Source organism: Panthera uncia, assembly GCF_023721935.1.
Source record: "Panthera uncia isolate 11264 chromosome C1 unlocalized genomic scaffold, Puncia_PCG_1.0 HiC_scaffold_3, whole genome shotgun sequence".
Lineage (NCBI taxonomy): Eukaryota > Metazoa > Chordata > Mammalia > Carnivora > Felidae > Panthera > Panthera uncia.
In genome coordinates this window covers 75,432,665-75,458,816 of record NW_026057584.1, presented here as the reverse complement: position 1 = coordinate 75,458,816, position 26,152 = coordinate 75,432,665, and the positions used below count along the sequence as shown (strand labels likewise).

General features: G+C 36.6%; 1 protein-coding gene across 1 annotated transcript in view; it reads left to right on the top strand.

Moving 5' to 3' along the window:
- Positions 1-514: 514 nt before the first annotated feature.
- Positions 515-26,152, top strand: part of KCNJ3 (potassium inwardly rectifying channel subfamily J member 3) — a 149,311-nt gene continuing 123,673 nt past the window's right edge. Inside the window, exons 1-2 of the mRNA XM_049615628.1 lie at positions 515-1,241; positions 11,681-11,897. Coding sequence (XP_049471585.1) covers positions 540-1,241; positions 11,681-11,897 — 919 coding nt within the window. The 5' untranslated portion in view covers positions 515-539. The remainder of the gene's footprint in view (positions 1,242-11,680; positions 11,898-26,152) is intronic.

Here is a 26,152-nt window from a genome sequence, read left to right as displayed (position 1 = left end):
AGCCGGGAGCTGTTCCGGGGGGCGGGCGATCGGGTAGCGGCGGGGAGGGGGGGAGGGTCTGGTCCGAGCAGGTAGCGCAGTTTCGGCAGCCTGGCGAGTTGGCAGGTGGGGTGGGACTCGCCGGTCAACTCATTAATTTTAAAAGTCAGTTTGGGAGTGCTGCCGCAGAGGAGGGCTGTGGCAAGGCAAGAGGTGGCCCGGGATGCCGATGGTGGGGGAAAAAAAGAGAAGCCTCGAAAACCTTGGAGGCAAAATTGCGCTTGGGTTCCTGGTCCCTGCATCCCTCCTGCCTTGAGTGCGCGAGAACACTTTTTTTGTTTTAAGACTCAGCTTGGAGAGAAAGCCTCTGTCCCAGGGGAGGAGAGGAGTCCGCAGGGGGCAGAGAGCGCAGCTCCCGGCCGGGTGCGCCCCCCACCCCTGGCGCGCTCGCTTTTGTCCCCCCATTCTCCCCCACCCCCACCTCCTCATTGGTGCTGATTTGCAGCGCTCGGCCCCTGCGCCTTCGCTTCGCGTTTGAATCTGGCTCGCCCCTCCGTATTATGTCTGCACTCCGAAGGAAATTTGGGGACGATTACCAGGTAGTGACCACCTCGTCCAGCGGGTCGGGCTTGCAGCCCCAGGGGCCGGGCCAGGGCCCGCAGCAGCAGCTTGTACCCAAGAAGAAGCGGCAGCGGTTCGTGGACAAGAACGGCCGGTGCAATGTGCAGCACGGCAACCTGGGCAGCGAGACGAGCCGCTACCTCTCGGACCTCTTCACCACCCTGGTGGACCTCAAGTGGCGCTGGAACCTCTTCATCTTCATCCTCACCTACACCGTGGCCTGGCTCTTCATGGCGTCCATGTGGTGGGTGATCGCCTACACTCGGGGCGACCTGAACAAAGCCCACGTCGGCAACTACACGCCCTGCGTGGCCAATGTCTACAACTTCCCCTCCGCCTTCCTCTTCTTCATCGAGACCGAGGCTACCATCGGCTATGGCTACCGCTACATCACCGACAAGTGCCCCGAGGGCATCATCCTCTTCCTCTTCCAGTCCATTCTGGGCTCCATCGTGGACGCCTTCCTCATCGGCTGCATGTTCATCAAGATGTCCCAGCCCAAGAAGCGCGCGGAGACCCTGATGTTTAGCGAGCACGCGGTGATCTCCATGAGGGACGGAAAACTCACGCTCATGTTCCGGGTGGGCAACCTGCGCAACAGCCACATGGTCTCCGCGCAGATCCGCTGTAAGCTGCTCAAAGTAAGTGTTATCCGCCCCTTCTCACCAGGCTCCCGCCAACCCTCAAAGGCGGAGATTGGCTCACCTGAGAACTATGCCCAGACTTTTAGTCTAACCTATCACACAGGTAAACCTCCTAGAGGGCGCTGGGTGGGGGAAAGGCAAGAGGTGGAGGGTTGGGCAATGAGAGCACAGCTGACTTCTGTTCCTTTGCCATTCACTCTCGTGCTCTTACTTATATTAATAATTCGGATGTGTCTTTATCACTTTCTGGATTAGTAGCACTTACGCAGTGGTGTTGGCTCCTGGAGCCTTGAGCTAGAGTGCCTTGTTCTCCCTACCCTTACCGCTGCGCTCTTTAAAGAGTTTTTGATTTGTTGTCAATACACTACTCCACCAATCTTGAGGTACTAAAACCGAGCAGCTTTTATTTTGAAGAAATCGGTTTTGAACTTGCCTTAACTTTCACTTAAGGCTTTTCTTTACTTTTTCTTCTTTTTCCTCCTAAGAGTATTAGCAGGTGGATTATTTCTTTAGGCTAACATTAACTCTGTGGTCATCTTTTTAACAAGTGCAGTGACCTCAGAAGTAGTTAATAATGTGGAAGAAACAACACTTGGTCCTTTTATATTTTTATTTTTACTAAATATTTTCCTGGAGTAGTAGTATTCTGTGAAAACTTGAGTGCTTTTCCTGTAGAGCGTCTCCTTAATTTTATTCTTAATTGCCCGTTTCTGTGAAACCTTTGTCAATTACAGATTTCACTTGAAGCTTTTCAGCATCCATTAAAGAAGATTGCTTCTTACCATCAGTAGTGTAAATGCTAGAACAGATTGCACATGGAGTGTTTATTAAAGCAAAGTCCATCTAGTCCTTAGAGGGCACCAGTACAAACGAGAAGCCCACCCTAATCACTCACCCAGTTAGAGCCTGGGAATGAGGAATAAAAAGCTCAGTTCTCTCTCCATGTGTCATTTAATTCAACAATTTTTTTTTTCCAATTCAACTTTTTGAGGTATTTGCCTTAGGTAGTTTTCAAATGTTCATAAATTGAAAAAGATGACTTCAAATAAAATCTTTAAAAAGTTGTCTAAGATTGCATAGAGAACCATAGCCAGATTCAGAACTTAGCATTAATAAAATGAAATCTGGTAAATCTTTAAGTTGAAATTTTGCCTTTGAAATTTCAATTCCACCCTGCAAGTGTATTGTTTTAAACAGCCTCAACTTACATTGTAGTTAAAAGTGCTTTTAAAAAGTTTGGCTCTTGTGTCATTTTCATTATTTATTTATAAGATCTTAACCCTAATTACTTTTCATCATGTTGCTCAGTAAAGTGTTAGAGTTAACTTAGCTCAGTTGTCCAGTCAGTCCACATCATTACATGTATTTACTATGCCATGGACAGTAACAAATACTAACTTCTGCACAGATTAGTGGCAAACTTTCAACTTTGTTTTGATGTGTCTATTCATTAAGATAACTGAATCAATCATTTGAAATCATGTTCTTTGCATTTGCTCCAGTGAACTGCATACTTTTGTATAACTTAGCATGTTGTATTAAAGTGAGTTGTGTGGATTAGGCTCAGCAGTTGTGTTGCAGACGTGTTTATTGCAGTGATGTTATTTGCATGTGCCTCTTTGTATGAATAGATCAAGATGTATAATCTCTTTAGGTAAGCTACCTGGAAGACAGGAAAACCTCGTTCATATAGTGCAAACTTCTCTGTCAAGGAATTCATGTTTATGTGACACTTTGAGAGTCTTACTGAAGAATAGTTTGCCATGTTGATTGGATATTAGAAATATAAAATTAGGCTTTAAAGGTCACTTATTGCTGTTCTCTAGTTTTTCAAATATATAAAATCATTTATTAAAACAAGTGTCTTTGGAGGCAACATATTTTAGATGTTTCTAGGCTTTATGAAATTTTAACAAAGCAAGAATAATTAGAATTAATCTACGTATCAGTTTTTTGTTGTTGTTTGTGTGTGTGTGTGTGTTTTGTTTTGTTTTGTTTTGTTTTTACAAAGGTACAATGAATCTGAAGTATCCAGTCTAATAGTGGTTCAGGACACTGGTAATTTTTACGCAAAGGTCATGTACCACATATACCTTAAGGAGTGTCCTGATTAAAAATAATAATAATAAAAAATGTATGGCATTGGCAAATTTGGATCAGGGTGCTATATTAACACAAGGTGATAAAACAACATCTGTTTAAATTAATATACCTAATATTCTTATAAAATTCTTATGATTTGCTAGAAGAGATCAGTGTTAGAAGTAAAAATAATTGACATGTGGTGTCAGTTTATACTTCAACAAAATTTTGGTGAAATGTCCTGCTTTCTGTGATGTGGGTTGGTCAGCTCTTTAGCCAGCCAATTAGTGTAGTTTGTTTGAGTTGATTTTTCCTGTAGCCATGGTAATTAAAATGAATTCTCATATTTCTTGTCAGTTCCTTAGACTTCATTAAAAAGGAGTCCTGTTTTATTAGGGAACTAATAACATTCAACAAAATTAGAGGGGAGATTTGCCCTTAATAAGTTACTCTCATTTTCTCTTAGGGACTGAGATGAAGTGACCTAAGACAGCCAACTATATTTTGAAAGAGGAGCTGTACCATAATCTTCAAGTAATAACTAAAATGCTTTGATATCAGTCTTATGCAGTCTTCTTGTTAAATATTATTACACATATTTAGCTTCCTCTTTTAACCCCTGTGTGACATTTTAAATATAAGATGTATTTTTTTGATACAGAGAAATTTGGAATCTTAAGGCAACAAAAAACATAATCATCAATGATAATTCTAGTCTGTGTTCTTTCTATTATCTAATTTAATTTATATTTTTCTATTGTTTCCTTATTTTTGAATAAAAACTTATTTTTCAGTATTAGTATTATTTAATGACTGTAAAGTAATTTCTGTTTTTGGGAAGACAGTAAGAACATGGATATGTCTTTCTTATCCTTGCTACTATGAATTTTACATGCATACTTTTTAATTTTCTAAGTTTTGATTAAAGTTCTTTTTTTTTTTTATAAAACTTCTCTGTCTTATATTAAAGCAAATTTTTTTTAAGTAATCTCTAACCCCAACATGGGGCTTGAGGTCAGGACCCTCAGATCAAGAGTCACATGCTCTATCTATTGAGCCAACCACACACCGCTATGGGAAAGCAAAATTTTATTTCAACTCTGTTCCTGTCTTTCCACCTTGCAAATACTGCAATTTATTTCGGTATTCAAATATGCATCTTCCAACTTCATGCCTGCAGTGGTTGGTTTTTTTCTCAGAAAAAAAAAGGACATATTAAATAAAAATTAAAGGATATAATTGAAAGTTATTCTTTAAAATGTATAATTTTTTTAATAAATGTAGCTACAGAAAGTTCTTTTAAAATGGATATTTTCTCTTTTCCTCTTCTTCTCTCCATATTAATGTTTTATTTGAATTTTCTTTTTTTTTTGAATTTTCAATTTATTTTAGGTACCTTTCTTTAAAAAAAAGAAAACTACACTATAGGAACTAATACATAGCCTGCTCATGTTAAATTAATGTATTTTCCAGTTGAAAGTTTTAATAAAAATTCCTAAACTTGAGGCTGATGGCTCTAACTCTGGACCCTGTAATTTAGTGTTGGATTTAAAGGATACAGAAATCTCACTCTTTTCTATAAATCTAACACTAATAGTTGACTGCCCTTGACGTACACCTTGTTAGGGAAGATTTAAATAATATTTCTTGATACATTATTCAATAATTCACTAACTTATTATTCAGAAGCCATCATGTGTTTATTATAGGCACCCAGTCAAACTATATTTACATAAAGTAAATTTAAAAGCAATTATTATTGGATACATATTTTGAAATGTAGAAATAAGGATACATTTTTCTCACAGAAGGGTAATTGTATTTCTTCATATTGTTATTCATTGCATATAGTTATCTTTCTTTTTTTAATTTTTTAACATTTATTTATCTTTGAGAGACAGAGAGAGACAGAGTGTGAGTGGGGGGGGGGAGCAGAGAGAGAGGGAGACACAGAATCTGAATCAGGCTCTAGGCTCTGAGCTGTCAGCCCAGAGCCTGATGCTGGGCTCAAACTCACAGACCGCGAGATCATGACCTGAGCCGAAGTCAGACACTTAACCAACTGAGCCACCCAGGCGCCCCTATAATTATCTCTCTTTCCTAGGAGAGCAGCTATGCAACCCTTAACTTTCACTAATTGAAAGGTACTGGTGTGCAATCACCTTCTGATGTATCATATATATTCTTTTTGTATTACCTTTATAAATAAAATTTTCTTTCTATGGATACTCAGTTTGGATGCTGTCTAGTTTCCCCATATGAACGTGAGCAAGTTCAGATGCAATAAAAACAAAATTGTTGTTTTTAAACCAATAAGTTCTTCATCCTCTTCACATGTCCTAACCTTTTGTTAATCTTTTAACCACAATGATTTCTGGACCACATGATTGCTGATTTTTTTTTCATATATTTATTATTATTTGTCTTCATTTCATACCTTGCACTGAAATGCAATTATGTGTTTGCCTCTATGTGACTTTATTTTGTATGACTGACTTTTTCCACCAATTGGACTTGGCCAATTTTGTTTTGATCTTGAGATAATTAGTCACCTCCTTTTAAAAAATTAAATCCACAAATGAATATCTAATAAACACTGTTCTTCTGAATATTATACAAACTATCAGTAAAAATATTCAAAAAGCCTAAGACTGAGTTCCCCAGAATTCTAGGGGCTAGATCCTATAATCGTTGTTGTTGTGGTTTTTTTTTTTTTTTTTTTTTTTTTAGGTGGATTCATTATGTCTTTAAAAAGAAAGCACAGTTCCTACTTGGCCTAGCTTTGCTTTCTTCAACACAAGTACAATAATTCTCCAATAGGTACAGGACTTGTTTTGTTTTGTTTTTGTTTTTTTTAAGCAGAATTCTCATTCTTTTAAAAAGTAGTAGTGATATGTTGTTTTGTTTGCTTTGTTTTGTTTTATTTTTAATATGGTTCCTGAAAAGTACAGAGTGGCTTGTACTCAGGGGAACAGTGTGAACAGAAATAAGGGACATAAAGACCCACAAATAAACAGCAGTAGGTAAGAACAAATGATAAAGAGAAGTAGGAAAAAGCATTTGGTGGATTTGAGGGTGTTTGGTGAGTAGGAGGGGAAATGTGCATGTAGGGTTACAAATTCTGTCCACAGTTATAAATTCCATAAAAGGCCCTCAAGGACTTATAAACCTGTTCCTTCCATTTGAATGGTATAAAAACCTCACACAATTTATTACAAGACAAATTCCATTCCATTCTATCAGGTACTTTCTTGTCATAAAAATAAACATATTTATGGATGATTATCTCAGCATTAAAAATTTTTATTTAAGGCTTGATGTTGGTCATATTTTTTCTACCCGAGTATTGATAGGAGTTCAAGCTTATGGAGCCAGAAGAAATGTGCAATGTAGTTATAGACAGTCCAGAAAAAATTCTAGGTCAGGTCCACACTCTCCTGTACCGGACTTGAATTTTGATCTGAGTCCCAAAACCATTGCCAGAACTGCTTCGAGTCACAGGACATTTTTGTTGCTTATTCTTGTACCTGCTTTTGGCTTATTTCCTAATTTTAGCTTGCAGATAGCACTCCGACCTCATTTTACGTTCTTTGTGTCTTCAGCATATATTCTACACACACACACAACACACACACAACACACACACACACACACACACACACACACACACACACACACACTGCATGTTTTAAAGAGGAGAAATGAAATTACAGATAAAATGGCAGGAGGCTGGAGGCCAGAAGGGCTTGCTCTCTCCGTCTTAGCCTCTTTTTGTCTCTTTTCCTTTCCTAACCACTGGCCTTTTCCAGTGGGGACTTGTCGAAGGTAGTCGGGCACTGGACAAGCCTTGGAATATGATAGAGGAACATCTCATGAATCAGATGGTAGTGATTAAATGTTCTTTTCAAAATTCCCCTAGCCTCCCTCCGAGCTAGGAAAGAGTACAGTGGTTATAATTAGAACACTGTTATGGGTTGGAGAGATGGGAGAAAGGCTGCAAAGAGATTGATTGTATTGGTGCAGTGTGTTCCTGTTGAATGAATGTGGACAACTGGTCGCAAATCTCTCAGAGGAGGATGGCCAAATGTAGGTCTGCCAGGGCAGTTCTAAATGTACATCTCAGAGCTCTGTGTATGTGTGTGTGTGTGTGTGTGTGTGTGTGCACGTGTGCATGTAGTGTGTCTTTGGACATGTACTCAACAGTCTTCATCTGTAATATGAAAACTATTTGTCTATAAAGTCCATGACATTGATAGTCCCTTTCAGGCATCTGTGACTTTTGAATCTCTTCCACTTTTAGTCAGAATTTGTAATTGATTATCTTGTAGGTCTCTTTTAGACTTTATGGGAGTTCAGAGTCATTTTATATATAATTAAAATGTATATCATAAAAATACTACTTTTAAATAGCAAAATTTTTATACTGAAGGATAACTTAGAAATTATTGCTACATGTTCTACTTATAATTTTTGTACAGTAAACTTAAACTTTAAGCCTTAGATTTCTTTAATTTTTTTCTTAACTCAGAATTTGTTATAATGCAGTCAACCAGAAAGGCTTTAAAATGGCAGAAAGGTGCCTATTTTCTTCCCAAAATTCCATGCAAATGAGAATAAAAGTTTTATGGAAGTCATTCTCAGGTCCTTGTGTTTTTAAACTGAGTTCTAAATTTTTGAGAATTTCAAATTTTCCATGAACTGTTTTTTTTTTTTTTTTGGACCTCTTTCTCACTTTCTTATTGAATCATTTTATGATTCTAAATGATTATTTCATCAGAAAAAGTTAACCGTAGTTATCAGATTTTTAGAAATTTTAACAATTTACTAATATCAATCTTAGTCTCTAGCAATTATTTTTAATTATTATTGATCCTGACTATATTTATTTATACATTTTTATCTAGGAAATGATCATGGTTCTGCATTCCCTTTAGGATTAGGAGGTTTGTAGAGCTAAAGGAAATAATGTGGACCATAAGCAAACTGCTCTATTAATGAAGGATTTCTTCTCAAAATTCTTAAGGTGACATAGTAAAGAAAGGTTAGCTTGATTTTTATCTACAATTTTTTTGCCTGTTACAAAAATTCCTGGGTGAAATATGGTAATTGATAGCTAAATAAGAAAACTTGAAACTGATGGAATATCAATGCTACTCATTTATCATATTCTCAAGAGAGAGAGCACATTTTAATTTTATGAAGGCACATACCTAACTCTTTTCTGTATTTCCTTTTTCACTTACATGTGTATATCACAGTTCCTTGAACAAAAGTTCTCTCACTCCACTTATACAAGTTGAGAGACTTAGAACTAACATAGGGTTTTTCCCCTCTTTGTTCCAGAAAAATCTCTGGAATTGCACCAGAATTAGAAAAGCCTAGATTAGAATTCCTTGTAAGCCTATAGTAAAATGTGTGTGCTTCTGAAAATGTATTTGGTAAGTGTATGTAGGTTTCTGGAACATTGTAAGTATTTGGCTGAGCACTGATAAGATAACCTTGCTCTAGCCAGGAGCTCAGACTTCAATTGCAGTACTGTAAGCACCTGCCATACTCAAACCACACCCTTCACTCCTCTAAATAGAACATCTTTCTATTTACTTCACAGTGATTGATAGGCTTCCCAGTCTATCACAGGGTTAGAGAAGTGAACAAAAATCAGGGAGGTGAGCATATTCATAGTTGAAATATTTGTTGGCCTACCATGAAGGAAGAAGACCCAAAGGATAAAATTGTGGATACCTATGGTGTCTCAGAGCAATTTAAAGAAAGGTTAAATTATATGGCATTCACTGGAAAATAATTTTCAATGAGTATGCAGGGAATTTTATCTGAAAAATATGTAAGCATGGAAAACATCTTTCAAAGTAAGGAAAGTGTTACTTTCCACATAGTGTCACATAATAGGTACAGTTGTCAACTTTGTTTCTTCTATGACTTGGATAGCATATAAAGCATTTGGGGAGGGGGAACATAGGTATAATTATACATAGGTATAATTTTGAACAAATTTTTAAAATCAGAACATGTATGGAGTCTGAACGGAACAGACTCCTATGTATTTCACTCTAAATTACCTCTATGTGAATTAACTGATTTGCTAAAAATGGAATATTTCTTATTCTAGGTTGGCATTCTCCTGAAAGCTTGTTTTTAGGCCACATCCCTTTATGGTTTGTTGAATGATCAGAGAATATAAAAGTTAATAGATTACAGCCTTTTAGAATGGGGCACAGGTATAAAAAGGAAGGGATTAATTTTATATAATATATTAATTTTAGTTTTGATTTATATACATAAAAATTAGAAAAAACATCTTTTGGGGGAGAATTATTTTAAAATAAATGGAGAATTGAGTTCTTAACGAAGTATTTTTGGGAACGTTTTCATTTAGTACAGAAAAAGCAGAGCTTAGAATAGTTAGTGAAACGACCTAAATTCTGTTCACTAATTATAAACACCAGAATACCACCTTGTGTTTATATAGCACCTGTTTCTTACTAGGTGAGAGAACAATGACTTAGGGTTTTTGTATTTATTCGTTTTTGTTTTGTTTTTGGCTTTTATTTTGTAATATTAATGAATACTTGTTATGCATTTCTATAGTTGGAACAGTGCTAGTCTCATTCATGTTTTACTAATTTGAGAATGAATTTAGAAGCATAGGTAACTCTACTGGCTTAGAAATGTCTCGTTTTCTCCAACATTGGTTGTTAGAACTACTCTTTTTATTTTTTGGACTATACGGTTTTTCCCTAGATTTTTTTCTTGTCAGAATCATTATTATTATTGTGGTGATTATGATTATGATTATTATTTCTCCTCCTCCTCCCATTCCCTTTTCTTCTCTTCTTCCTCCTCCCCCTCCTTCCCCAATACCTTCCCCTTCTTCCCTCCTCCTCCTCCCCTTACTCCTCTTCCTCCTCCTCCTCCTCCTCTTCTTCTTCTCCTCCTCAACTGCTCACAAGTCATAGCTCAGTATTTCATTGAATTTTTTCTACACAAACAAAATTCCTGAGTATCACTAAATACAAAGTAGCCTGCCTAATTGACTGATTTTGCCGTCGAGACTCGGCAGCAATCACTGCCCTAACAGTCTACCGTTCGCTTGGTTCCATTTTGCCACAGAGGACATCTTACTAAACCATATTTCTCAGTGTTTTCAGACTCATTTATTCCACATAAAAAGCCATTGTATTTCTTGGAACCCTGAAAGTAAGGATTTTGTCTTTAAATTGCCACTTCATTGGACAGACCAGTGTTACAGATTGTTTTGTTTGTTAAATTAGTTTGGCAGAGTCTGTTAAATATATTGGATTCTTCCAAGCCCCATTTCCCTCACATTTTTCTGTATGCAACTATTTAACCCTTTTTACTGGCATCATCATTTAAATTAAACAAATGTTTTATTATACATGATCCTTCTAAGGAACAGATATGGAAAATAAAGTGAGAATGAATAGAACAGAAAGAAGTTTACTTGCATGGTTTGCTAATTGTTAATAGTCAGTTTCAATTAATCTTTCAGACTGTTATCATGTAAGCAATTTAAGTTTTATGATGATTTCTACTTATACTGAATGCCACCAACTTATGAAAGTTTTGGTAAATTGTAAGTTTACCCAGTATAGATTTCTAATTGCATTTTGATTAAAAAACTTCAATTTGGCACAATTTTTACAGTGTGTTTTAAAATTCATAAAATAGAGAGCTAAAGACTTTAATACAGTATACTATTAGGAGTTTGAAAGCCATCAGCTAACAGCATGTGCCTTTTCTTTATATTATGTGAGCTGTCGGATACATAATATGATAACATTTTCACTTTAATATAAAAGTTTATATCGATTTGTTACCTTACAAAAGTCCTAGAAAAACAAAATTGTTGTTTTGCTTTGTAACGATGCAATAAATCTCTTCTTAAATTATGATCAACCTTTTCCAGCTTCAACAAACTTCCAAAGAATTGCTTACTTATTTGCTTTGTGAGGAAAACAAATCTGGCATGCAGTGAGTTATCCTGGAGTGATTTATGTCAGGCAGTAGCCATGTACACTCAGTTCCACAGTTTGTGCTAACAGCCATTGTTGGACCAGGCATTTCTCCAAAGCTCATGAGTTAGGGAATGGTAATTATAGTAAGTCGTATATTATAAATAATGCATGTATGTTCCCCATGAGCTATGTGGGATTTCGGCCCATTTGCTAGAACATAGCTGCATAATGATTTGTTTGGATTTTGTTGCAGATGATTGATAGTGCAGAATGTTGGCAATGATGTAAATTACTGTTGGGCTGCCTTGAAAATTTCAGTACAAGTGGTGATTTCTTCTCTTTTTCTGTGTGCTTGTCTAGTCTCGGCAGACACCTGAGGGTGAGTTCCTTCCCCTTGACCAACTTGAACTGGATGTAGGTTTTAGTACAGGGGCAGATCAACTTTTTCTTGTTTCCCCCCTCACAATTTGCCACGTGATCGATGCCAAAAGCCCCTTTTATGACCTATCCCAGCGAAGCATGCAAAGTGAACAGTTCGAGATTGTCGTCATCCTAGAAGGCATTGTGGAAACAACTGGTGAGTAAAAACATGGATATGTCATCAAATTTCTTTGTTCCATAATAACATTATATTACATGCACAATATCTGTCATGAATTGGTCGAAATGTCTCAGTTCACGATAATGAAAGTAATGACTTGTCTCTTATGTCTTCGTAATATTAAGTTGATACCACTTTGAAAGTGAAGATTACTGTTATGATGATTGCATATGTAATGATAAGTCAGGAATACTGCAAAAAAAAAAAAAAGAAAGAAAGAAACTGAGATGACTCCTAGAAATGATTATGATATTCTAGTTTAATTGCAAACTTGGATTTCCTATAATCATAATTTTTCTTTAAAGATTTAAGGTTAAGATAAATTCGGGGTAATTAGTGAGCTGCCGAAATGCAGCATGCATATTCTTGCCTTGGGGATGGTGATTCGGGTGTCATTGGTAGAGCTTTGATATGCTACTATGTGCAACCTCAGTGGAAAATTCCCTGTGTGTGTCTGTGCTAAAACAGCATTTTAATTTCAAAGTGGGTCAGTAGATTTCCTCAGCTGAACCTTGACCAAAAAAATTTTTAAAAGAGGTTTTTCTTCTTTTTCTGCTTTGGTATAGCTATGTCCTGTATGTCATTCCTTAAGATGCACTTTAATATTGGTATGTCCCAAATAGTCACAGTTTGCTGCATTGTGAGGAGAGACAGGTTGCAAAGGAAATAAACAAGAAATCAGAGCGCATTATTTGGGGTCTGAGTATTGCCCAGTGATTTGGATCCTACTACATGCCTGAAACCAATATAATATCTAGATGAGCACGCATGCATGTGCACGCACACACACACACACACACACACACACACACTCACACTCACACTCACACATGTAATAAGTGCAGGTATACATGTATGTGTGTGTATCTTGAATTTTGCCCTTTCTACAAGTAATGAAAAAGCAAGAAATATTTTAGCTTTGAGTTTTTTCTACCAATGTCATTCTCCACCTTAAGGTGCTAATTATTATATATAAACTATAGGAATTTTGAAAGTAACATTGGCAGTAATATAGACATGTTCAAGCTTTATACTAAGATTGGAAGTGTTACATAAAGAAAAAATTCCCATCCTGGCATAAAGTTTTGTCCAAGGAGCAAGAGAAGGCAGGCTCTTATAATCGTTGAACATTTGTCACAGACTACTGTTTAAATTTTGGGCAAGATACTTAATCTCTATAAGCTTCTTTTCTTTCTCTATAAAGTAAGAATGATGTAATAACCATCCCAAAGCTGCATGTTGTATTACTATTATTTTATTATTATTAGTGTTTCAGTTTAAAAATTAAAATTTTTAAGGACAGTGAGTAAAGATTTAACTTATCAATCTATGTCTGGAATTTGATGTCTGTGGACTGTTTTGTGGTTTAAATCCTCCAATTATGTTTTTAACTTATAATTGAAATGATGTCGTGGTATATTTTATTGAATAAATCTTTATATTTAGTTTTTACTTCAATAAATCTTTATATTTCAATTTCAATTTTTATAAGGTTTCATCTATTGAAATAATATATTGTTAGAACTTAAAACAGCAGATGTTGTGATTTTTATTGATTTATGTCTTATAGCATATGGTTCTATCTTTGACACATCTGTTTACTAGTTACTTATTGTTATTCTAATCACTGACATGAGTGAAGTTTCTGTTTCGCTTGACAGTCTTTGAAATTTTTCATTAGGCCAGTCAATTGATAGATTGATCGATGGATCGATCCATCCATCCATCCATCTATTTTTTCCTGTTTATCCCTAGTTGGTTTGTGTTCCTGAAGAATGAGAAAATTTTTCTAAAGAATCATGGTACAATTAAAAAAATAGGAAATTTAACAATGTTAGAATGCTGTCATTTAGCTCAGGGTCTATGTTCAAATTTCATCTGTTCTAGTAATTTCCTGCATAGCTATCTGGGCACCTCCCTTCAACATCAGTTTAAGGATTTTGCCCTTCATTTGTTTACTTGTCTTCTTAGTCTCAAGATGGAATACTTCTTCAACCGTACTATTGTGTTCTTGTCCTTGATGTACCGGAAGAGTATAGTCCAGGTATTCTGTAGAACATCTCTCCATTTGGGTTCGTTAGAGGTTTCCTTGTTCATTAATCTTTTCAGTTTTGGCTTCTACATGGGCATGTTAATAGAATAATAACATGTTTTGAAAATACTGTTTTGAAAATATACCTGTGTATTAACTGATTTTTCTTCATCAGATTTCAGAAGAATTTGTTAATAAATAATGCCCTACATAAGGTCTTTAGGAGTTTTGTACATTAAATTATTCATTAAGAGTTCAGATTTTAACATTTCCTCCCCTGATTTTTGTTTGTTTATTTGTTTTGTTTTGCTTTTTTTTTTTTTTTTTTTTTTGGTAACACTGAACTGGCAGAGAATACTTTCCATAGAGTGTGTGAAAACTTGACTAGAGACTGAATTTCTTATTTTGAGATTGCCTTTTATGGAGAAGAGATTAAGATCTGCTTCCTCTTAGCCTCTTAATTAAGTATGTTTCTAGATCTTATATAGCAAGACAAACAGTAAAAACATTACTCATAATTTGTAGAGTTATTTTGTGGAAAATTTGTCTGACATTTTGTTTATGTATATGCCCTAACTAATTAAATCCCACACTGTTCAAATTCTGTAAAATCTACCTATATTTCCAGACCTCCCTGAGGTTAGTAAAAATAAGATAAACATTTTTGTGTCATTTTGATCATTTATATCTTCACTGAGATGTATTTAGATTCATCTTCAAGGGTGTTTCTTCCTCTGTCCTTCCATTCACGGTCAAACTTACTTTCTCATATATTTTATTGCTTAGAATAAGATAGATACGATATTTTGGGATGTTTTGAGAGAGAAGCAATATAATTTTTATCTCTCATGTTTTTTGGTACACAGTCTGATGAGTAAACCATATACTCAGTGTTACTTTCCATCATATTTAGCATTAAAATATAAGTGCCTATCATTCATTCATTCATCAAACAAATAATTAAATGTATATTGTGTGCTTGCTAGTATTTGAAATGCTGGTCATATGGTGGTGGCTAAGACAGGCAGAATCCCTTTCCTCACGGGGGTCATATTAAATGGGGGAGGTGGATGGCAAAACAAGAAAAATAAGATGTTATGAGGTAAAATGTGTCAGGAATAAAACAGGTGATGGAATACAAAACCAGGTGATGGGATAAAGGGTGCATCTCAGGGCACTGAAGGTTGACAGAAGAGTTCTCTCTGAGGTGACACTTAAACAGAGGCCTGACTGTCAAGAAGGCCCTCCTAGGCCTGTCTGGGGGAACAGCATAGCAATAAAGGGTCCTAAGTTGGGAATCAGCTTGAATTATTCCTAAAGGGAGGCAGAGGTAGTTGGAGCAGAGTGAACAGTGTGGGAGTAGAGTGAGAGGTCAGAGAGGTGGAGGGGCCACCTCTGCCCTACAAACAACTGTATTGTACCAATGGGAAGTGTTGGGATTTGATTAAAAAGCAAGGCGTGTGCTTACCTGGTAGAGGAATGATTTAGGAACCTCAAACTTTGTGTAATAAACAAAATACATTTTTTTCTAGTAGGTTCTCTTGTAGTTTATTTAAAAGTGAGTGACCCTGGGGCACCTAAGTGGCTCAGTCAGTTGAGCGTCTGGATCTAGATTTTGCCTCAGGTCGTGATCTCATGGTTCGTGAGTTCGAGCCCCACATAGGGCTCTGCACTGACACTGTGTAGAGCCTGTTTGGGATCCTCTGTCTCTCTCTCTCTGCCCCTGCTCTGATCACGCTCTCTCTCAAGATGAGTAAATAAGATTTAAAAAATGAAAAACAAAAATGAGTGACCCTAATGTCTTAGAAATGCATAAAACTTTAGACAGTTACCACTTTTTTTGTATTAGTGGTAATGTCCAGCCCACCTTCCCCAGCATGCGCCCGCGCGTGCGCGCACACACACACACACGCACACACGCACACACGTGCACACACAGTCACAAAGTTGCTCACTTTGTAGCAGTCCTCTGATAAGAGTCTTCTGGTCTCATTTAGGTTTTGCTTCTTCCCATTCCTGTAGTCTCCACAGGAGTGATGGTGGTGGTGGTGAGAAATGAGAATCTTTCTAATTTCCTTGAAAGTTTTAGCTTTTGGCTCAGAACTCACAATAATTACTTTCCCAACTTCCTTGGAAGTGCCCCTCAGTGATAAGACTCAAGCATTTTTGCCGTCCTTGCTACAAATGAGTTAGATTTTCATTCCCAATGAGGAGCATGAGATTTGCCTCTTCATTAATAACCTTTGCTTCTTTGCTAGTCCAGCAAATTCCTAAAACCTGTGTTACCTCTCCCTCTTGCTCCCTCTGCTGCTTTTCCCAGGAGGGAGAACGCTGCTAGAGGCAAACAGCATTGCAGATTTGGCTCATTAGAACTGGATGCTTTCAAACTTCAATCTGCTCTCTGCTGCTATTTGGCAGTCTTTTTAATTGTCTTTTCTGTACTCCCAGGCTCTCTCCCTGTGGGAGCTATTTTAGACCTTTTCTCTCTTACCATGCCCCCAGTCCCAGCTGTCATATCCTTTCCTTGGCATATCATCTCCACCTATTCTATCAAAAAGAATGTGATGCTTCAATTTTTATACATTTTTTTTACTCTCCTTATCCTTTTCTCACAATTATCTTCTCTTTCCGGGTGTCTGTGGGGAAAAGTGTCCCTATTCTTGTCTAAAACCATCTCCTTTACAGCTAGTTCTACACCCTACCACCCCGTGACTCAAGTTCCTATACTTAATATACCTAATATCTAATATCCCTTTGACTGTATTTGCTCTCAGACATTTCGAGATCTTTGAAAAAAATACAAAACTCATTATTTGTCCCTTTATACTCCTGGTTTGTCCCCGGATTCAATGACATCACATTCTCCCTCTCTTTATTTTTCTGCTTCTTCTAATTTATACTTTCCAGTTGTTCCTTATATCCTGCATCACTGCTTCCTCCTTTTTCCTATAAATGTAAATCTCTGCCATTACCTTCTTTCTTTGGGAATCTACATATTCACCTTTTCTTTTCTTTTCTTTTCTTCTCTTTCTTTTTTTTTAACTTGAATTCACAAAATAATCACAAGTCCACTATTCCTTTTATCCTTAGCTATGAAACCTCACCAACTATGGTCCTATAGTTATCCTTAACTTCCAGGGCATTTTCCTTACTTGGATGCCACGGTTTTGTTTTATTTTATTTTTTTAATATTTGTTTATGTATTTGTTTATTTAGAGAGAGAGAGAGAGAGCTACAGAGAGAGCGAGTGAGCATGAGCAGTTTGGGGGTGGGGGGGAGGTGTAGAGAAAGAGGGAGAGAAAAATCCCCAAATCCCAAGCAGGCTCTGAGCCCAGTGCAGGGCTTGAACTCATGAACCATGAAATCGTGACCTGAAATGAATTCAAGAGTTGGAGGCTTAACAGATTGAGCCACCCAGGTGCCCCTGGATGGCACTGTTTTAATTCAGAGTCAGCTTGTCCGAATACCAAGTCCTCATCTTATGTTAAAATTAAACATCCTCATTGGGAAAGTTTCTCACTATTAGTGTGTGCAGTTTTATCTCAGACTCTCTACCTCTTTCCCTTTTTATATGTAATTGTTCACTCCACAAGTTCCTATTGAACAACTGTTAGAGGCTAAACACTATTTTGATCCTAGAGGACACATTAGTTAACAACAACAAAAGTTCCTGCCCTTGAGGGAACATATATATTCTTATGTAGGAAACAGAAAACAAAATGAAGTGCTTCATCTAGGATGTTGAAAGTGATCCATGCTATGGAAAAAAATAAGGCAAAAGGGATTGGGAGCATAGGGAAATCAGGGTGGTATAATGAGAAGATGACATTTGAGCCTACTGTGTCTTAAGTAGAGCTAGTACCTGGCAGAAGGGCATTCCAGGGAGAGGTATCAGAAAAGGCTCCAAAGGCGTAGGGTGCTTGGCTGCTCCTCTCTCCTACTGATGTCTCTCAATTCAGTTCTTCTTTAAGCCCATATAATAATACTTCTAAATTACAGCAGTTGTCTCAGGAGTGGACTTAAGATCTCTCTCTACATGCAGATTACCCACTATTGCCCCGTATATTTGCTTACAACACTACTTTCATGATATACCTGTGCTCAGAAATCTCCAATGCCTACCATATTAAAATGCATGTATGTCTTCATGGAAAATGAGGCTGCTCTTCGTACTGTAATGTCCATATACTGATGCTCGCTTTTGACACCTGTGTCTGTAGTAATACCATTTTCACTACCATATTTATTTAGTCTTCCCTGTATGTGTGTTTTGTGTTAGTCTATAGTTTTCTTTAATATTTCGCTTCAAAGAGCTGTTTTTACTATGAAAGGGCTATTAAATACATGCTCATTACAGAACAATTAAAAAACATAAATATGCAAAATAAAATCTTTACTCTTAATTTCAACCACTATACTGTTCTTGTTACCATATTGGTCATTAACCTTTCACATGTCTGCATTCAGACATATTGTTATTATGCTACATGTGATGTTTTATAACTTAATGTATTAACGCCTTTCAAATCAAATTATAATTCTACACCATTAGTTTTAATGGCTTTATTGGGGGCATCTGGGTGGCTCAGTCGGTTAGGCATCCGACTTTGGCTTAGCTCATGATCTCACAGCTCATGAGTTCAAGCCCTGCGTCGGGCTGTGTGCTGACAGCTCAGAGCCTGGAGCCTGCTTCTCATTCTGTGTCTCCCTCTCTCTCTGCCCCTCCCCTGCCTGTGCTCTGTTTCTGTCTCTCAAAAATGAATAAATGTAAAAAAAATTAATTAATGGCTTTATTGTATACCAATCTTTGCTATCTTCTAGTCTGGGACATTTAGGCATCTCCTTTTAATAACATAAATATTTTATAGTCCATAGTTTTAGTTAATTTACCACCAACGTTACATAAATTCCTAGAGATGGAATTCTTGGGTAAAGAGGCATATAAATCTGTTGGTTTTTAATGTGTGTCAAGATTGCTATCCAGAAGATTGTTAACAACTTACAGTTGTGTATGAAGATGCCCATTTCCTCATACCCTTGCCAAAAATGTATATTATAATTTTTCTGCCAATTTGACATTATTTTGTTCTGATTACTAGTGAGTTAGAAATTATTGTTATCTATGCACTACTAGTTTTATTTCATGAATTCTCAGTTAATATTGCTCATTTGCCTGCATTTCCTTTTATTCCCAAGTTACTTGCAAAATTAGCACGTTATTATGAGAAAGCATGTCCTGAATAGTCTGTACACTATTGCAAATATATTTGCTTTATGTATATATACACGTATAATTATTCACATTTGTCACTCATGTACTTTATTACATCTCCAGATAAACTGTAAATTTCTAAGATTGATTGAGGACTTTGTTTTATGGCTGTTTATTTTGTACTTTGTAGATCCCAGTAAACATTTCTGATCTGTTTGTTATTTTTAACTGATTTTAATAGAGTTTCTCTCTTTTTGTAAGCTTGCTTTCTGAGTTACAAATTGTTTCTCATAGGAAATCAGTCAATATATGCCTGTTGATTATCCATGTTAAGTGTAAGACAGTATAGAAATGATTACAGAAGAAGCCCACATCCTCAGGGAGAAAGAAATTGAGTGACATTGAGTATTAACAGTATATGCTCAAAAAAGATATGTGTCAGGCTATAGTAGGAGCCTAGAATAGTGATCCCCGATGGATTTGTTCTTCAGGAGGTCTGAGAAGACACCCCCACTCCCACCCCACCAGACGACATAGCATGAGCTGAGACAGGAAGGGAAGCAAATGGTCATCAGAAGGGTAAAGAGAGCTCAGCACCCTGGCCAGAGGGATAGCAACTAAGGCTTCATTTTGTCAGAGGAATCAAATAATTTGGTGTGGTCGGAGTATAGAGTATGTGTAGTGAAACTGGCTGGAGATGAACCTATCACTGAGTCATAATTTGGATCTAATTCTGCAGGCAATAAATCCCTTGAAAGATATGAAGCAGTAGAATGCCATGGTCATATTTACATGATTGAAAGGTCCCTCTGGTTGCAGGGGGAGGATGGATTGAATGGGGCTGAGACCGGAGACAGACCAGTTATTAGGCTGTTACAGTAGTCCAGACCAGAGGTAATTAGGTCCTGCTTGAAATTGTTTGGCTCAGGCAACTATGTGACTGTTGACAATAATGAAAAAGGCCTCTGGTTTCAAAGCTGTTAGTTGGGATTAAACAGGAATGGGGAAAAGGTCCCTAGGATCCTTCCCACTGAAGTTTTGCAGGCTACTGAGAAACTGAAGAACCCAAAGAAACAAAAAGATAAATGGAGGAAGGTAAATAAAACCACTAACTCTTCTCCTTAGTAGTGAAAACAGCTCGACATTTTCTAATGAATAAATCACAGAGCAGACGTTCAACTTTAAATAATTGAGATGTGCCTATAATGTTCCCCTATGAATGATCTACGCCCTTTAACTTTATTAATTGTAATTAATCATTACTCCTCAGTGATCTGTCAGAAAACAGTGATCAGCAACTCCCCTAGCTGGAATTGTAAATGAGCTAGTGCTCTTCTGACCGTTGGAAATTTTATTTATCCATTCTCATTTCAGGCTCTAAATCATTAGCATTGAGCCCCTCATACCTATTTTAGCCAGGACCTCAATCAAGAGGTGACTTGTTTAACTCTTTGGTTTTCCTGTTCCTGCCCAGATTACTGTTACCTTTGAAAGTAATTGTTGGTGTTTCAGAAGGCTTTCTACCTTATCAGCTAAAAGTCCATAACATATGGATGTCTATATATTGGAAATCTCAATGTACACTCCCCCTAGTAATTTCTATGATTATATATTTGTTAAGTATTTATTGCTTCTTAATTGTGATTTTTGTTTTATTCTTTTTGAGACCCCTCTTGAATAATCCGTTGAGTGAAAAATAAAGCTCAAATTTTAGGGTGCCATGGTACCTTTTTTTTTTTTAATCCAAGGCCTTAATTTTCATGAGCAATTCTTAAATAAAATCCTACTTTAGCATTTTCTTTTGATAGGCTATTGTAGGCATTTTTTATGTCCCTTACGAATTTAAAGCCTAAATATTGAAGTATGAAATATGGTGACCAACCTATTGGTTGACCTATGACTGAAAGCTTTCTGAGGCATGGGGCTTTCAGTGCTAAAACTGAGTCGAGCAAAATGGAATATTTGGTCATGATAGTGGACTAGATCTTTTCAAACTCATGATTGGAGTTATTCCACCATTTTCCTTACTCCACCTTTTTCAGCATTGGAGTCCCCCAAATACTTATAAAGACTATTTTCATATATGTCATTTTCTCTTATTTCCATTGTTATATTTTACAGGATATTTAATTAATATAATCCTAGCATGTTAGGATGGACTTTTTTCTGTTGCTGTGTAGGAGGTTGGTCTGGGTAAATTACTGGAAGAGAGGTAGTTTGGGGAGGGTGACACTATATTTGTCACAATCTTGCATATGGCTGATATGAATAAAATAAGTCAGCAAACTTTATAATCTAGCTAATTGTCAAATATAGGCATAGGAGAATTGTTACTGGTTTAAGCAGTTTTGGATAAGATGTGGCATAGTCCAGTGAGAGGGAACTTCACAGTTTAGACATTAACTCATTCTCAGAAATTTTCAGTGTGAGTTTTGGGACCAACTGTGTTGAAACCCCATGGTATACTTATTAAAATACAGACTTCTGGGCTTTTACCTAGATTTACAGTGTTACAGTGTCTGATGTTTGCGGCTCGGGAAATTTACATTTTTAATAAGCATCTAAGGTGATTCTTATTAAGAGCATTATATTTGAGACTGCCTCAATCCAGCAACTAGGAAAGCCACTTATATTTATTGAATTAACTACTCAGCTGCAATATCTTGACCTAATGTACCACATTGGCATGTTATAAAAATGAAAGAGTCCGTGGCTCTTTATATTTCTAAAGTCTTCAGAGATGAATGCCTTGTGTCAGTGCAGACTGTGCTGATCAATGTAGCCAAATGCAAATTAATATGGGTAGAAAAACAGTGAAAATCAGGAGTATGAATTAAAATGCTTTGCTATTCATCATCATAACCGAGAACAAGATGTGATAGCTATTGTGGAACATTGTGTGAAGATGTACTATAAACGCCAAGCAAGGATGTTAGTGCCACTCACTGATGGAGAGAATTCTGATCATTGAAACTGCAACACAAGCATTAGACCAGAACACTGTGGTTATTTAGGTTTTCATAGGACAGAATGTCATTATGCTTCCTATAAAGTTCAAAAGAACAATTGCACAATTTTATACTAACACTGGCTATTAGTCTTTAATTTTTTCTTAATGTTTATTTATTTTTGAGAGAGAGAGAGAGAGCATGAGCAGGGGAGGGCTAGAGAGAGGGAGACATAGAATCTGCAGCAGGTTCCAGGCTCTGAGCTGTCAGCACAGAGCCCGACGCAGGGCTTGAACTCACAAGCCTTGAGATCATGACCTGAGCTGAAGTCTGACGCCCAACCCACTGAGCCACCCAGGCGCCCCTATACTGGCTTCAAATACTAAACTATTTGAAGAGTTTTCTGGGATAAATTCTTTGGATATTGTAGAGATTAAGTATAAATATAAATATGCTTTTTAATAAAAACATGATAATGAGTAAGAGTTGAGGTCCGGATAGACTAAGTTTATTTTGACAAATAAGGACAGTAGGCCCAGTTTGACATTATTTCATTTTGATTAGTTATTACTTTGTTATTTGCATGCCCTGGGCTCTGTCTGAAAAAGAGCTAAGATCATTGGCCCATTCTGCTCAGGAGAGCTTAGAACTGAAATTCAAGTGCAAAGTCATTGCTGCTATTATTATTGTTATTGAAAATGAATGTTGAATGAGGTAAAAAAATATGAAGTTATTATATAAGCTGTGGTATTTTAATATCTATTAATGATGATAATAGAGTGCCATTACAAAATTGAGAAGGTCCTGTCATGGAGCAAAGGAGGAAGGAGGAAAATAATTTTTTTGTTGTCCAAGGGTGACTTACCCTTGGAATATAACCTAAATGTGTTGATTATGTATGGGGTGTATTTGTTGAACCTCCTGTGCCAAAAATATATTCATAAGCCTGAGAATAGCTCATGATCCATTCCTGCTGCCTAGTTCAGAGAAGAGTGATGTCTAGACCATTTCAGAGAGATAATTACATCTTAAAGGCTTTTGGAGAAGGAGCATCTTAGTCTCCCTTAAATTACTGTCAAGCATTTTTTTTTCTATGTCTCTAAATTAATTTTTAATGTAACTTAAGCACTTTATTTTATTTTGGTTAATTTTATTTTTATTTTAGATTTCTTGTCATTTAAGATAGAAAATGCCCTGCCATTAGTTTTCAGAGCCGTCTTTAGTCACAGGCAGTACCAACTCTGTGCTGTACCTCAACATTTAGATCCAGGTAAAATCTGTTTCCTCAGGAGGACAGATTTCTTCCAAATACACATAATATAAGGAGATAAGTTTGGAGAGAGAAGAGTGCATGGTGCTTTGATGACTCCAGAAAGTTTGGACCTTATGAACTGAATGTATGTCTGTTTGTGTATGAGCTCTCAACATTTTTTTTTTTTTAGTACTTTTTCTGTGCTAAGGGTTTACTTTCTGACTCATGCTCCTGATTCAGCAGTTTCCCAGAAATGGCTCCAATCCTTCCATATTTGGCAGCACTACTTAGAAAATGTAGAGAGAAAATGATGTAGCCTCTTTGTATATGTGTATTTATTCAGATTAGCATTATCGGTTCCAAAAATGTCTTAACATGTGTTATCTGTTTCTTCCTGGTTTTGCTTTGCTCTACATTTCTTCCAGTGGCCTTTTTTCAAATATGCTTCATTACTCTCCATTTTAATTTTTATACACGAAATGCACAGCTTCTCAAACTTCTATGGCTTATTCTTTTCATTTACTTAAGATTGTAATATGTTATAGCCTGTAGATTGTAGAATGGTAGTGCCCCGCAGTAGTCCTTTATAATAAGGTCTAGATATCTTAAGTTTTTAAGGCTAACTGGCTAAAATTGGGGACAGACTCTGGTGCAGAACTTTTTATGTTCATTCTGTGCAGTATACTCATGGTCTTTTGTTTTTAATTCAGTTATTGAATAAATTCAATCTAGTCCAACTGAATTCTGCTTATCTTTAAATGTACTAAAGGAAGGCACCTAACTTTTATAGAGTGCCCTCCTATGTTCCAAGTTCTACTAGACCAGTAGTACAGATACCAGTTAAAATATTGTTTCTTATTTGAATTGGTCATTTAATGATATCTGCCCGATATTATGTCTTCTCTAGCTTGGAAACACTTGGTAAAATCTAATATGCTACTTTTAGCTTTGAAGAAGCATATTTCTTCCTTTACACTAGAAGTCATGATATCATCAGAACCAGAAAAAGTTGAGAGGCAGAAGAAAAGAGACACATTTATGATTTTTGAAACAACTGTCATATAATTGAATAGTAGAATTGGAATGATAGAACTATAAAAGATAAAATGCCTCTTAGTGATAATCTAGTTAAAACATTCCATTTTAGGGAAATGGAAAGCATGATTCAGTGAGGTAAAACAACTTGCTTATCTTTTCGGAAGCAGTTGGTGGAACAGTCTGGAATATGCTTTTGTGCTCTGACTCTTATTCTGGCATTCTCATTACCAACAATGATTCAGTTATTTAAATGCATTTCTTCTCTAATGTAACATAATTTATAATGATGGAGACTATGGTTTTTTTTTTAGTATTTTTTTAACATTTATTTATTTTTGAGACAGAGAGAGACAGAGCATGAATGGGGGAGGGTCAGAGAGAGAGAGGGAGACACAGAATCTGAAACAGGCTCCAGGCTCTGAGCTGTCAGCACAGAGCCCGACGCGGGGCTCGAACTCACGGACCGCGAGATCGTGACCTGAGCCGAAGTCGGACGCTTAACCGACTGAGCCACCCAGGCGCCCCGAGACTATGTTTTTTAAGACATATCAAGGATTTTCTATTACTAGGGTCTAAGTTTTAGAGCAGATCTGCTCCTTGCCTCGCTGAGCAGAGGGGAAAGGCAATCAAGAGATTTATGCTTTATAAATAGGTCTGGTCTTGAACAACATTGCTAAGCCCTGTTATAGGCAAATACAATAAGACAAAGAGAAAACTTGGTATGTTTCAGGTCCTGAATGATATCCGCATGGTTAAAGACACAGAGTATGTATGGAGTAATGGGAAAAAGGAGTTTCTGGAAATGGTAGTAGAAAAGTAAAGACTAGAAAATGTAGCACTTAATTGTTATGAGTAACTGGGAGTCATACATGGCCTTTCAGCAGGAAAGCGTGACATGATCACAATTGTGTTTCAGGAAAAATAACCACTCTGGCTGACCACGGAGAAAGTAGTAAATGGGGCAAAATCAGAGGTTGGTAGATCATTTAGTGTGCTACAGCAGTAATTCAGATGAGAGGTGGTAATCTGTTGCTAATGGAAGTTTATAGAAGCATCCACTTTTGGCTAGATTATTGAGGAAGATTTGTTGAAAACATGAAGTATGTAAAATTTCATGTTGCTCTTGATGAAGCTTGATACCTGAAGATGAAGGAGAAGGTTTATGATAAAAGATTACAAGCTTGGGGTGTGAATGTGCAGGGACTATATAGTAGAAAACCTTCTAAATTCATATTTGGACTAAAGAGTGTAATGTATGAAATCTGGGTAAAAGGTAAGGCCAGGGAGGTATTGAGAGAAGACTGTGAATGTGGCCAGAGTGCCAGAACTTATGTTTATCAAACAGAAAAGAAGGGAGCCCAGATTTTTGAGCAGATGATCAAAAACTACAATGAGAATTATACTTAAGTTCTCCAGATTATAACTTATAAAATAAATAATACTGTAATATAAAATAGTCATTCTCATTTCATTTAGCTTTTGAGAAAAATACATCAATATGATAGTGCATTTCATATATCAGATGAGATCCGCTGAATTATTTTTTAACCAAAATTTGCTGCACAGATTTATTATTTTTTTTGAAAAAAGTTTAGATACTTAAAATGAGTTTGTCTTTAACATGATCTCTTGATCCTCCACAGAGCAATATGAAAATAGTGTTAAATTAAAAGTGGAATTTAAAAAAAATTTTAGAAGAAATCTTTGATGATATTTGAATTCATTCAATTTGCATTTGTATTCTATAAT